Source organism: Neolamprologus brichardi, chromosome 17 (genome assembly GCF_056152115.1).
Source record: "Neolamprologus brichardi isolate AB-2024 chromosome 17, ASM5615211v1, whole genome shotgun sequence".
Lineage (NCBI taxonomy): Eukaryota > Metazoa > Chordata > Actinopteri > Cichliformes > Cichlidae > Neolamprologus > Neolamprologus brichardi.
The window spans coordinates 26,096,506-26,112,347 of record NC_142120.1 but is presented as its reverse complement, the minus strand read 5'-3'; the positions used below and the strand labels follow the sequence as shown (position 1 = coordinate 26,112,347).

At 38.8% G+C, this 15,842-nt stretch overlaps 1 protein-coding gene across 1 annotated transcript in view; it reads left to right on the top strand.

Annotated features, from left to right (window-relative positions):
* Window positions 1-204: 204 nt before the first annotated feature.
* The window catches only part of LOC148097957 (uncharacterized), a 51,317-nt gene continuing 35,679 nt past the window's right edge, over window positions 205-15,842 (top strand). Inside the window, exons 1-8 of the mRNA XM_087831082.1 lie at window positions 205-250; window positions 2,094-2,213; window positions 2,366-2,533; window positions 2,656-2,769; window positions 6,756-7,405; window positions 7,816-8,540; window positions 8,991-9,493; window positions 14,046-14,207. Coding sequence (XP_087687208.1) covers window positions 205-250; window positions 2,094-2,213; window positions 2,366-2,533; window positions 2,656-2,769; window positions 6,756-7,405; window positions 7,816-8,540; window positions 8,991-9,493; window positions 14,046-14,207 — 2,488 coding nt within the window. The remainder of the gene's footprint in view (window positions 251-2,093; window positions 2,214-2,365; window positions 2,534-2,655; window positions 2,770-6,755; window positions 7,406-7,815; window positions 8,541-8,990; window positions 9,494-14,045; window positions 14,208-15,842) is intronic.

Sequence of the window (15,842 nt, the reverse complement as noted above, 5' to 3'; positions counted from 1 at the left end):
TAAATGCACAATTGAACAAAGGGTGTGGCAAAGTGCACTGGCATAATGATTTGACAAAGGAGGAGATGAGTGTCTGAATGTTCATGTAAAAATGTAAAAACAATCATCACCTCATCTGTTCAGTATATAAATTGTAGAAGTGCTCCTCAGGTTTAGTATCACAGTCCAGGGAAACTAATCTGCAGAGCTGACCTGATCATCACAATGAAGCTGACTGCACTGGTTCTCCTCTGGGCATTCTCCAGCACAGGTAACTACACTTCAGGATCTAACTTTTACAGTAAAAGAAAGAATAGAAGCTAAAAATTATTTTATACAGATGTTATAGCACAGTTAATAATTGTTATAATAATAACTAATATTTCTAATTTGTTAGAAACATTAATAACATTTTAATCTCCATATATACAAGTGGAAAAATCAGTTATCTTACATTAATGTGGTGAATTCACAGTAAAGCTCTTTGTTGGACTGATACAAAGTGGCTGTGGTGGACAGCGTTAGGTTACATCAAGTGTAGCAGAGATTAATTTATATGTAAACTGATGATGCTTAGATTCATTCACTGAATTCAATCTTTATTCTAACTTTATATTGTCTAGTATAAAGGCAATATACCGTATATTGTTAGTGTAGGAAACTTAGCCGAGATAGCTGTGAAACATCTTCTGTCATCTTGTTGACTTCAGTTGTGTAAATCCACAAAGAGCACGTCAACTATTCACAGTCTGTACACAAAGAAAATCGAATGTAGCTCACATTATAAATGATTGTGAGTGGTTAATATTTTCAGATAACAGATCTTAGTGTTCCCCCACTTGCCGACTCTCACTTTAACCCAACTGTTCTAATTTTTCTGTTTAGGTGAAGTCTTTTTTACTGCTTGTGTTCTAAATAACAGATTCAAGCTAAGTAAATTCACTAGAATTAGCATTTACATTCAATTTTCCCATTTACTAATATTATTCTAATACTACATTATTATAGCAGAAAGTCTAATTACCTATTGTCACGGCTGGCGGGGTGAGCCGTGTGGTGTGGAGGAAACGGAGGACCCAAAACGCAGACAGCCGATATGATGATAAGAGTGAGGGTTTATTTACAGTGCACAAATAACAGAACTGAGGGCAGGACAGAACATAAACCTAAACTGGGTGAGCTAAATAACAAACCGGATCATACAAATGGGGTGGGAGGCAGAGAGACACAGACGAGGAACAGTCACCATGAAACACAGACGAGCCGACAACGAACACAGACCGACACCCACTATAAATACACACACTAGGTAATCAGGAAATGGCACACAGGAGGGGACACAGCTGGAACTAATGGACATAACGAGACACAACCCTACAAAGTAAAACAGGAAACACACAGACTGTTTTACATAACAACACGAGGACATGAACAGAGCACCGAGGGAGACGCAGGTAGGGAAGATAAACACAACCAAACACCAACAACCAATACAAGATCAGAAATAAACTAGAAAGTGATAATCATCAACTGAAAGCGCTGGGTCACTGACCCAGGACCATGACACCTATGCCTAAAAATAGATAGTAGAATTGTCCTTTTAAGAGTTACTTTTTACTTTAAGTACTTTTTAGAGCATATACTTTTTCACTTTTACCTGCATAAAGAAGTTGCTTCAGTACTTAAACTTTAATTGGACTATTGTTAACATATGTATATGTACTTCTACTTAAATGCAGCATGTCTGTACTTTTGCCATCTTTGCTGCCTGTGGATAAGGAGGTAGATGAGATCAATGAATAATTAAAAGGTTGGTATGACAATCTCTGGCAACATGTCAAAGTATCCTTGGGGGGGGGAGTTGGATTGTGACTTTTAAGTAGAACATACTTAGATATAAAAAGAAATAAAGAAATAAAGAAGTATATAAAAGTTATTGTGAGATTGGTTTAATGAGACATGTAAGAACCAACCAAAATATAATGCCACTTACTGCATTTCAGCAATTTGGGTAATTGTGAGAAAGAGAAGACATAAAGATTCTTGTATAATGCCAGTATACTGGGGTATTTAAAAACCTGTAATGTTTCATTTTAACTTCAGTCCTTTCAATTTTTCTCTCCTGATTGCAGCTGGAGCCCTTCAGTGTCAAAACTGCACAGATCATACGTGTTCAAGCACAGTACCAGTTACATGTTCTTCAGAGGTCATGTGTGTTACAGCTACTATTTTAGGTAATCTTTTCTTCATATTATCTGATACACTTCAGTAAATTACAAATACTGTGAGGTTATGGGTACTTTCATTGTGGTTGGGGAAGCTGTTGTTGTGGTGGTTGTTTAATAAAATTCTTATGAAAAATATTATAATCAGTTTGAATTTACAGCAACCTCATCTGGAATCACGGCAACACAAATCTACAAGGCATGTGCATCTTCCTCCCTGTGTCCAGCTACGGGCTCTCAGACATTTCCAGCTGACCTGGGTGTTCAAAGTGCTCTTGCATCTGCCACGTGCTGCAACACAGATAACTGCAATTCACAAACTCTGGCTGGTAAGCACAAATCAATAAGTGTTTTATTAAAGACACAGTAACAGAAAGAGTATTGTATTCTGATATTTGTTAATATTTGATAAATGCTCTCAGTTTTAAAATGAAATGATGTTCTGTTTCAGCTCCTGCTCCTCAGTCAACTAATGGCCAACAATGTAACGCTTGTTACAACCCCCCTCTGTGCAATACTCCAATACTGTGTCAGGGAGTGGAAGACCAATGTTTTCAATCAATCAGTGAGTCTTCTTGATGTATACTTTAACAACGATCATTTTTCTAATCGGAAAAATTGGAAACATTATGAAGCATTTCATCGGTATATGTAATAAATTTTGTACATCTTTATAGATGAAGATCAGGATTTGCTAATTAGTTTATGAAATGATACAGATTTCTCCACAACATATACACACACACATATGTATGTATGTATGTAGTTAACAAGTATTCCCCAAACATTTTAAGAAATATCAAACAAGAGCAAAGTAAAAAACATACACATGAAAATATCAAGAGTAGCACTTTCATTTCTTGTTGATGGAAAAATCAGTTACCTGCTCTAAATGAAAAACAACACAGTTTACGTGATAATAGAACACCCAGTGGAGAAACACTGTTCACTAAAGGGAAATCACTTTGGCTTCTGACATATTAAGTACACATTTCAATAACATTAATGTGATAATCACTAAACAACCAATAATCAGGCTCTGTTCTCTCTGATTAAAAAAATATTACTGGTGGTATTATGGCATCAGAAATGTTGAACAAACAACTACATACACCCTTTGAGGTGTTTTTAGAGTACACCCAAAAGTCACTGCAGTGAGATTTGAAGATGTGTCTGGGCACAAAAAAGGCTAACTGTAAAACTGCTGTATGAATGTGTCTGAACTGGTAAACATGAGTTGCAGTAAAACTTAAATTGGGGGCCTTATTAGAGTAGAAAACAGCAATAAATGTATCAGCTGTTTTTAGGGCTGCCACAAATTATTATTTTGATAGTCGACTAGTCACTGATTATTTTTGCGATTAGTCAACTAATCAGATCATGTGTCCACTGGACATAAAACGTACAGCTTATTGCACCACCATGCGCCTGCTCTTATATAACTATCATTATCTTACAGCTTGAAGTGTTTAAGGTATGTGCTAACTAAAAATAAAGACAAGATGATAGTTTATTAAACTTTTAATTAAATTTGCAGATTGTCTCGGTGACATTTAATAAACTCAGCCATCTGCTCTTTGAAATCTAAAACAGGGGCGATTGTAGGATCAGAGCTTTGGGGGTGCTGCGCACCCAGAGAGCTGCCCATCCAGGCAAGGTAAACTGTACTCGTCACGATGAGACGTCTTCCCCGTCTCTGTCAGTCCCTGCATCCTTAAATGTCTCCAGTTGTCCCGAGTTCCCTCTGTTCCTCCCTGTCCTCATCGTCTGTTGTATTCATCTCCATTATCAGTCATCATAATTTTACCATCTCTGTGTAAGTCTGCAAATTTCTTTATTAAATCATGAGATTCTTATATTCATCAAGTCTGTCTGTGCCTGGGTCCTCGTCACAAAACATGACATCACTGTTTTGTACATTTTAACACAATTTAATCCCACATTTGTGAAAGAAAAGCAAAACACTTTTTTGAAAAGTCTGTAACAAAACCATCAAATCTGATAAAGGTTATTTAAATGCTGAAGAATGGATTGGAATAAAAAACAAACAAACATATCCTAACCTTAATTACTGCGGGAGAATAATGAATGATTCTTACAATGAGTAAAAAGTAAACTGAGTGCATTTTTTGGACAGAGATTCACTTTTAAAGTGTATGTATAATACAATACAGATACATAAAAAATACACTCCAAAAATAGAAGAGTCCTTAAAATGTACAAAATATTATTAAAAGATTAAAAAATGGAGACACCTTGGCCTCTGGTACAACGTATGAAAAGATGTTTACTGCAGATACTAATATGGCTCTGCAGAGTTTTTCTTTTATCCTATGTCGCAGACTCGCAGCACAGCCAGGTGCTGGAGTCTGCTTTGACCCATGGTCCTTCTCAGCCAGGTATGGAGCTGACTCAAGACACTAAAAGACCTCTCACAGCTACAGTTGCTAACTGGGTTTGTTAGGGCAACCTGAATAACAGTTTTCGGTTTGGGGAAGATCTGATTATCCAGAAGATTGTACAATGTTAACATATCTGGGATGGCACCAGCCTCACTCTTGAGCTTCAAAAAGTTTTTTCTTTGCCAGTTTAACAGTTTGTGTTGTGCCTGTCACTGTTCCCTGTCTGTTTTCTTACCTGGTTCTTCCTGAACTTGTATTTTCTCCTCATGTTCTCCTCTTTCCTCTCTCCCTCTTTGGACTGACAATCATACACAAATAGATTGTATTCAATTAGATGAAAAAAAATACTATTAAGATCACTAATAAAAAAGTCCTCTCTCAGTGTACTTTCAACCAAAAGGCAAATAACCAAACCACATGTACATCTAATAAAAGATATAAATATTGAAACACTAATCCAACATTATCCTTTATTGATGGATCATTTGATTTTACACTTTTACCTGAATGTGGCTCCTTTTTTGAAAAAACTTCCTCATATCCATTATGAACCTGGCTGTCTCTCTGTACACACACACACACACACACACACACACACACACACACACACACACACACACACAACAGCAGTTATAAGGTTAATGGGAATCCAGTCAGTTAGCTAGTAAGTACCTTGGGTTTAATCTCGGCACATATGACAAAATAAGCAGCTTCTCTCCTTTTCAAACAGGACAGTGGTAACAACAGCAGGCTACAGATAATGTTAAGTTTTAGATTTTAAATAGGCTGTATACATTTCAATGGGAGCAACAAGACGGTCAAGTATCGCTGATTTTACTACAGAGCAGGATGCTTTTCAGCTAAAAAGAAACATGGCCTGACTCCTACCTAATTATATAAGAGTAACTTAGGGTTAAATGCAGCTAATATGTCCTGTTTTAAGGCAGGCGCTTCCACCTCCGCTCCGCTGCGTCTCAGACACCATCGCTCTGGCAGAAAGGGCGCTAGAGCAGGGGAGAGGCGAGCTGGAACAAACCATTTTGGGAGGGAAGAGGGGTTATCTATACTTTTGTTGTTAAAATGTTCCATCTCAAGTACGTACTGTATGCTTTTTATATTTTTAGTAATGTGTCCCACAAACAGCAAATATTGTCAAAAAAAGTAAAAAATCTTTGGGGGTGCTTTGATTCATTTTTGGGGTGCTGAAGCACCCCCAAAAATGGGCTAAAATCGCCCCTGATCTAAGACCGCGGGGGGTTTGAAAATGATGTATCGGGTGTTTTCGCTGTTTTTGCCGGCTGTAGTGAGCCTTGAACCCCGGCTAGCTAGCTGGTGGGTAACAGATGTCTCTGAAAACGTTGGAGAACTTTTGCAAATATGTGATGTCTTGATAAATGAAGCAGATATTTTAAGTTTACACAGCTACTTCTCACCAGAAAATATGTTAAAAGTTTATTTTGTGACCCAGAAATAGCAATAAGTAATATTAAAACTAAGTAGCTGCCACCATTGTTGGAAACTGGAATTGGCTGGGCCGCGCTATGAATCCTGTGATAAGGTGGGCCACGAAGGATACACCCAATCCATCCTTCAAATCTGGGGAAATGAAGGATGCATTTTTCGGCTGCGTTTGGGGGAGTCTTCGAAGTTGTACAGCCTACACGGCGTCGCTGTAACGTAATCAGCCTACAAATGCGGCCTCCAAAGGATGCGGCCCCTGAATTTGGACACAGCTACGATACCAGAAACTGCTTCTTCTTCTTCTTTGGGGTTTAATGGCAGCTGGCACCCTTATACATGCAGTGCTGCCATCTTCTGTTTCAGTCCGTTATTACACTCATAAATCGTACTACTGATTCCTGCGTCTTTCGGGATCTTACAAAGCTTCAAATGACGCATCGACTATTAAATTAGTTGTCGACGATTTTGATAGTTGACGTAATCGTGACTAGTCGACTAATTGTGGCAGCTCTAGTTGTTTTACCATTTAACATGTCTTGTGACTTACAAAAAGGCACTAACCAACATAATAATACATATTACTGGATATAACCAAACAGATTTTTTGGATGTACTGAGTAATGCTTTAAATATGATAATATGTCGTTACATCGTGACATTTAAAATGTATAAAATTTTTCATCTGCAGTGAGAGACCACATCAATACTTTCCCAGCTTGCGGCTGTGCATCTACAAACCTGTGTGCAGCTGCCCAAAGCCTGGGTTCGCTACTTTTCATGCAGAGCGTTGGTACCATAACAAGTGGACCAACCTGTACTTCACCCACAGCGACTGTAGCATCAACCACAACCACAGCTGACCCAACCAAAACAACAGTGGCACCAATCACAACAACTGCTGCTCCAACCACAACAACTGCTGCTCCAACAACGACAACAGCTGCTCCAACCACGACCACAGGAGCTCCAACTACGACAACTGCACTGACAACAACAACAACAGCAGTACGAACTACAACCACGACTGAACCAACCAAAACAACACATGCTTCAACCACAACAACAGTGACACCAACCACAACAAGTGCTGTTCAAACAACGACAACATCTGCTCCAACCACAACAGCTGCCCCACCCACAACATCAGCGGCTGCTCCAACCACAACAACTGCTGCTCCATCTACAACAACAGCTGCTCCAACAACAACAGAAGTGGCACCAACTAAAACCACTGTGGCACCAACCACAACATCAGCTGCCCCAGCCATGACTACAGCTGGCCCAACTTCAACTGCTGTGGCACCAGCCGCATCAACAGCTTCACCAACCACAGCAACAGTGACATCAACCACAACAACTGCTGCTCCAACCAGAACAACTGCTGCTCCAACCACAACAACAACTGCTTAGACCCCAACAGCTGCCCCAAACACAACCACTGCCACACCATCAACAACAACAGCTGAACCGACTACAGTTGCTACACCAACCACCTCCGCACCAACCATGACCACTGCTGCACCAACCAGCACAACTGTTGAGCCAGCCACCACAACTGCTGCAGCAATCACTAATACTGCTGAACCGACCACAACAACAATTGCAACAACCACCACAACAGCTGCCCCAACAACCACAAAAGCTGCCCCAACCAAAACAACAGCTGCACGAACAACCACATCAGCTGCCCTAACCACAACAACAGCTGCACTAACCACCAAAACCTCTGCTGCACCAACCATGACCAGTGCTTCATCAACCACAAACACGGCAGCACCAACAACCACAACAGCTGCCCCAACCACGACAACAGCTGCACGAACAACCACATCAGCTGCCCTAACCACAACAACAGCTGCACTAACCACCACAACCTCTGCTGCACCAACCATGACCAGTGCTTCATCAACCACAACCATGGCAGCACCAACCGCCACAGCTTCTGCAATAACCACCACAACAGCTTCCCCAACAACCACAACAGCTGCCCCAACAAAAACAACAGCTGCACTAACCGCCATGACCTCTGCTGCACCAACCATAGCCAGTGTTGCATCGCCCACAACCACAACAGCACCAACCACCACAACTTCTGCACCAGCCACCACAACAGCTGCGCAAACAACCACAACAGCTGCCCCAACCACAACAACAGCTGCACTAACCACCACAACCACTGCTGCACCAACCATCACCAGTGTTGCATCATCGACAACCAAGGCAGCACCAACCGGCCCAACTTCTGCACCAACCACCACAACTTCTGCACCAATCACAACCACTGTGGCACCAACCACCATGACTGCTGCAGCAGCTACAACCACTGCTGCACCAACCAGCACAACAGCTGCACCAACCACGACAACTGCTGCACAAAGCACGACCACTGCCACATCAACAAGAACAACAGCTGCACCAGTGACCACAGTTGCTACACCAATGACAACCACTACTGCACCAACCACCACAGCAGGTGCATCAGTTCCCACAACTCTTGAGCCAACAACTACAACTGCTGCGCCAACAACCACCACCTCTGCACCAACCTCAACCACTGCTGCATTAACGACCACAGTTGCTTCACCAACCATGACCACTGCTGCACCAACCACCACAACTGCTGCACCAACAACCACAACTGCTGTGCCAACCACAGCCACCTCTGCCACAACCACAACCATTGCTGCACCAACAGCCACAACAGTTGCACAAACCTCAACAACTGCAGCACCAACAGTCACAACATCTGTACCAACCACCACAACTGCTGCACCAACTACAATAACAGTTGCACCAACAACCACAACAGCTGCCCCAACCACAAAAACTGCTGCCCCAACCACAACAACAGCTGCACCAAGCATCACAAACACTGCTGCACCAAACATAACTAGTGGTGCATCTGTCACCACAACAACTACAGGACCAACCACGACAACAACTGCAACAACTATGACCACTGCTGCACCAACCACCACAACTACAACTATATCAAACACTACAGCAAGTACAACATCAACCAGCACAACAACTTCACCAACTATGACTACTGCTGCACAAACCAACACAACAGCTGCAGCACAAACCATCACAACAATCTCCCTAGCTGCTACAGCAACTGCAGCATCAACCACTACAACTGCTGCACCAATCACAATCACTGCTGTATTAACCACCACAACAATAGCTTCCTCAACCTTGACCACTGGTGTACCAACCACCTCAACAACTGCCCCAACCACAATAACAACTGTTTCAACCATGAAAACTACTACACCAACCACCACAACAGCTGCGCCAACCATGACCAGTGCTGCATCTACTACCACAACAGCTGCAGCACAAACCACCACAACAACCTCCCCAGATGCTACAGCAACTGCAGCATCAACCACTACAACAGCTGCACCAATCACGATCACTGCTGTATCAATCACCACAACAATACTAGCACCAACCAGCACAGCAGCTGCACCAACCACCAAAACTGCTGCACCAACAACGACCACTGCTTCAATAACAACAAGCAATGCATCTTCTATTAAAATGAATGTAATTTCTTCTGTTTTTGGAGTCCTTCTCTTTATCCTCTATTAATAAAAGGAAAATCACGCATGGAAACCCACGAGACCCCTAAAAAACTGTGAAAGGACCTATTGATACACAACCACTTTACTCCTACTTGTCTTGTATAGTTGGGTTTTTCTTACATCTTATCATATTTAAGTGTCTCGGTAAAAGTGGAGAAATATTTAAGACACTATTACCCTTTTCCAAGTGACTTTAAAAATGTAATTGTTTACATAATGTTTAAATGCAAATATATTTATTTATCTATTTATTAGAGTCATTGTTTAAATGTGTTAAATAAATGTAGTAGTATGCAATGCTATGAGTACAAATAAACATCTATATACTGTACCCATAACTAGTGATCTGGAAAATGTTTGTCATAACTTAATATATCACCAGTGTTCTATTCCTAAAAAAGAAAAATTAAATGATATAACTATTCAGGACAGCATTTCTAAAACTAGTGCCACCAATAACACCAAAAAACAAAGCAAGAAAACAACCAACTGTGACAGTAATGAAGATATAATATATCTGACATAAGGATGGACTTATTTGTGCAACAATCTCATTGATGAGAAGTATAAGAGACAAAAAACGACTTATTTTCTCGAGTTTTCTCAAATAAGGTCCCACATTTTAATACCCTGCTTGTAGAGCCCATTAAATTACAGAGCAATTTTAGGTGTATGTTACTTAAGATGATATCAGTAAAAATGTCAATCTCTGGTCTACGGTGGCTCTAAAAAGCCCTCATGATTTGTTTCTTTTTTTTATAACTTGTATGTACAGTAAAGTAAGTAGTAATAAGTACAGTAACAAAGTACAATTTTCTGGTATCTGTACTTTTTACTTTTACTCCATACATTTGTACTTCTGTACTTTTTACTTCTTACATTTTCAAAATGGGTTACTTTTGGTTTAAGACATTTGAGGGGAGTGAATATTTCACTGCAAGCCTTCAAACATCAAACCGATTTGAGCCTAATCATTAAAACATGAAAGACAATTCTCATAGTGTATTAATCACCACGGATGTTGGCAAAATTGTGTGACATAATCAGGGGTTAAAATGGGCCAGGTTTTATTATTTTAATCTATTTAATTATTTTTGGCAAAACACTAGAACAATTGCAGGTGTCCATCTAGCTAGCCCTAAAGAAGAGGAGTAAAAAGGGATTCAGGTTTTTTAAGTGGTGGGTAATTTCAACTGCAACATTACTGTCAGCTCTCCAGGGCCGTGCAGAGATGTTTAATAAGGGGCACAACAAACCAGGCTCAATGACAACAACCCACATTCATCAAGAATCTAATTTGGAATTGCATCATACTACATCACTGTCATCAGGTGGGGACAATGCAAAGCAAATGCAGCCTGTGTTTTACCTGATGGGGTACAATGTTGCTGTTGAGGAGTTGCTCCCCTTCTGCCGATAGTGTTGGAGGGCACAGCTGTGTTGATCTGAGACTGTAGACATTAAAAAGATAGGAGAGGTGATTTCTGATTAAACAAGTGTTATGAGATAATAATAAAATGCAAAGATTGTCCCACCCTTGCCCTTCCGCCCACCAATATGAGTCATGGTCTGAGTAACCCTTTCAGGCCAGTCACACACAGACTCTGTACTCAGACCAAGTTCTTTGTACTACTTCCAAGCACTTTGGAACATGTTCTCTAATGTGTGCCTTTTCTATTGTCCTATTAACCTGTGGCAAGTATAAAACTTTCTAAAAGTAAACACAGGATAGCCTATAGCTCTTCTCTGTTCGTAAATTATTTAATAAATGACCAACATACCGACTTAATCTGCCCAACAGAAACCTTATAGCACAAATATAAATGTTAGTTTAAATTACTTAGCAATTCTGAGTAATTAATTTGATAAGAATCAATGATATGGGAATTGATAAGAATTTACCAATTCCGATTCCATTATCAATATCAACTATGAATTCAATTCTCTTATCGAATCTCATTAGGTTATCATTGGCTCCACTTTGAGAGTTACCATCAATACCAAGCAGCAATAAAGACATTTTGAACTGCATGCTCTATGGTCAAAGGTTTGACAGAAGTATTCCCCGTCACTCCTGTGATCAGTTTTAGGGTCATTACTCAAAAAGGAATTATTTACACATATTACACAGTACACTTTTCTTAAAAGTAATGCGTACTTTTCTTAATTACTCCCAGGCAAAAGTAATTTGTTATACTACTCCTTACATTACTTTCATGTTTCTCTGTAAAATGACGTGAAACACATTGTCTCATAATTGCCATTTACCAGAATAAGCCTATAGACTACAGTCCCATGCACAAACAAAAAACTATTCTAATGAGGCAATAAATAGGACCTTTCTTTTTGTATTGACATAAGAACACAGATGGCACAAAGCAAAAATGCAAACCAACACAAAGAAACTTTAAAAAAGAAACAAGAATAGGTAGAAACAGAGGCAACAGCCTGACTCTTCATCGCTGCATTTGTTAACTGTTGAAGTTTTGGGTCTGGCTGTTGGGCTGGTGTTGGGATTAGCTCAGGTTTAACATTATTCTGGGGCTTTCGCTAATTTAGCATTAGCGTGCTGTTTGTGCAGGTACTTGCAAAGAGCTGAAGTTTTGTTAGAAGCATAATGCAGCCATTTTTGTCCTGGATGCAGTTTACCATCACAGTCTCATTCTCTTCTGGAATAAAACATAAGCAAAATGTCTATATCCATGCTGTAGACTGTGCTGATATTTTTCTCCTCCTGCACACAAACTAAAACCAAAGTGGGATCGATAGGCAAACAGACAAAGATATTCAAAGAAATTGAACTACTGGGTTTCCCATTCCTAATCCCAAGTCATACTAACTGTCAGAATAATCAAGGATGATTGACAACAATCTTCCACTCCAGCTTATTAATCAACCATAGAACCAGACAGAATTCTAATTGATTTGAAGTTTGAGTCTTATCCTTGTTCACCCTTTCATTTATGCCATAGAAACATAACATGTGACAGCATTCCCTGAAAACCCTCTTTTGTCTGATCATTTCTTAGTAACATTTACATTTACTCTAACAAGTTACACAGAAGTGGGAAAAAGTGTTTGTTGCTATGACACTATTCATCACTGGTTGAAGAAAATAAGAACCCCTTAAACAGGTGTTTAGGGTCAGACAAAAATAAAAAAAAATGACACAACCTGAAATTCATACACAATTCAAATGCAGATGACAAGCCTAAATGACACACAACAGGAGACAATTGTCATTCATTTAATTTTAGAAATGAACGTAACTGTTTACCCTTTTTTGTTTTGACAGTATTAAATGCTGGATTAAAAGGGTGTGGGACCTGTACTTACGTCATGATTTTGCAAAAGAGTGAACTGCATGTTTGGAATTTACAAAATGTAAACACACCCAGTCTATTCAGCATATAATTATATATTATGTAGTTCATAACATAACCATTAAAGTGTATAATTTAGAACACAGAGTAACAGAGAAAACAAAATAGAGTAATGAAGAGGAAAAGGCCAAAAAGGACTATTTAAATTTTAGACAGGCACTTGCGGTGGCAAGAAAGGAAATGCTTCTAATTCCATTTCCTGAAAACTAAAAATTGTTTCCTTATTTTTTGTTTTCAGTCCTGCTTGCCTTACTTGTCCTGACAGAATGCCACTCCCAGTGCTACGTATTGTGTTTGTCTATTTAGCTGCAGTAATAAAGTCTACTATTTCTACAAATATTACCATCACCTGGATGACTGGGAACCTATACAGACTTAGAAATTACTATGTCTGCGTAGGTTACAATGCAGATAGACATTAAACACATAAAGAGAGTAAAAACAAACCAACAAACAAAAAACAGCACTTTTCTTTATGTATTTAAAAAGTTTTAAAAAAAATTCCTTTCTAGAAAAATGCTTCCTAGAAAGTAGGTAGTGGTTATTATCCAATTCAAGCTATACTTATACTTTTCCAGCCAAAGGTTAATTATCATTTCTTTAGAATGATCATTATTTTAACTTCTAATTAGAGTTGATTGGGATAAAGTGATTGATAGAGGAAACTTCAGTCGTTAAACAAAGTGGAGGAAAGGCGTTACACTCAGTAACTATCCAGCAGGTAAATAAAAGAAAATAAGATTTAATGTATAGACTATGGAGCAGTTATCCTGCACAGGTCAAATTATTATGGTGAAGTATTCACAGGGTCTACTAGCAGTGTGGTGTAATTTAGACGCAAAGACCCAGCAAGTTCACTTCAGTAATGTACAGTGTTCTGCCAGGAGGAGCCTAAACTAACATCTCAAAAAAATGAGCAGACCAGGTAAGGTCGCTGAGGGAGCGAGTAATAACCTATTAACAAAAAAAGGTTTCAATTCAATTTGATTCAATTTTTTTATACAGCACCAAACCACAATGACAGTCGTCTCAAGGCACTTTATATTGTAAGATTGACCCGACCAACCACCACAGCACCAACAACAACAACCACCACAACAACAGCTTCCCCAACCACAACCCCTGTTGCCCCAACCACCACAACAGCTGCGCCGACCACAAGAACTGGTGAACCAACCATTACAACAATAGCTTTACCAACCACCACAACAACAGTTTCTCCTACCTCAGCCACTGGTGCACCAACCACCACAACACTTGAATCAACTACAACAATAGCTGCACAAACCACCAAAACTGCTGCACCAACAACGACCACTGCTTCAATAACAACAAGCAATGCATCTTCTATTAAAATGAATGTAATTTCTTCTGTTTTTGGAGTCCTTCTCTTTATCCTCTATTAATAAAAGGAAAATCACGCATGGAAACCCACGAGACCCCTAAAAAACTGTGAAAGGACCTATTGATACACAACCAGTTTACTCCTACTTGTCTTGTATAGTTGGGTTTTTCTTACATCTTATCATATTTAAGTGTCTCGGTAAAAGTGGAGAAATATTTAAGACACTATTACCCTTTTCCAAGTGACTTTAAAAATGTAATTGTTTACATAATGTTTTAAATGCAAATATATTTATTTATCTATTTATTAGAGTCATTGTTTAAATGTGTTAAATAAATGTAGTAGTATGCAATGCTATGAGTACAAATAAACATCTATATACTGTACCCATAACTAGTGATCTGGAAAATGTTTGTCATAACTTAATATATCACCAGTGTTCTATTCCTAAAAAAGAAAAATTAAATGATATAACTATTCAGGACAGCATTTCTAAAACTAGTGCCACCAATAACACCAAAAAACAAAGCAAGAAAACAACCAACTGTGACAGTAATGAAGATATAATATATCTGACATAAGGATGGACTTATTTGTGCAACAATCTCATTGATGAGAAGTATAGGAGACAAAAAACGAGCTATGACAATATTTTTGGTTTCTATAATATAATTAATATGAATGTCACTTATTTTCTCGAGTTTTCTCAAATAAGGTCCCACATTTTAATACCCTGCTTGTAGAGCCCATTAAATTACAGAGCAATTTTAGGCGTATGTTACTTAAGATGATATCAGTAAAAATGTCAATCTCTGGTCTACAGTGGCTCTAAAAAGCCCTCATGATTTGTTTCTTTTTTTTACAACTTGTATGTACAGTAAAGTAAGTAGTAATAAGTACAGTAACAAAGTACAATTTTCTGGTATCTGTACTTTTTACTTTTACCCCCTACATTTGTACTTCTGTACTTTTTACTTCTTACATTTTCAAAACGGGTTACTTTTGGTTTAAGACATTTGAGGGGAGTGAATATTTCACTGCAAGCCTTCAAACATCAAACCGATTTAAACCTAATCATTAAAACATGAAAGACAATTCTCATAGTGTATTAATCACCACGGATGTTGGATAAAAGAGAGGAAAGAGGCAAAATTGTGTGACATAATCAGGGGTTAAAATGGGCCAGGTTTTATTATTTTAATCTATTTAATTATTTTTGGCAAAACACTAGAACAGTTGCAGGTGTCCATCTAGCTAGCCCTAAAGATAAATTGTAAATACTGTAAAACTTTTTTCTGTCATTTAATGGTCGGGCATTGTACAGCTACAAGCATTTCACCTCCATGTCATACTGTGTATGGTTGTGTGTGTGTGACAAATAAAATTTGAATTTGAATTTGAATTTGAAAGAAGAGGAGTAAAAAGGGATTCAGGTTTTTTAAGTGGTGGGTAATTTC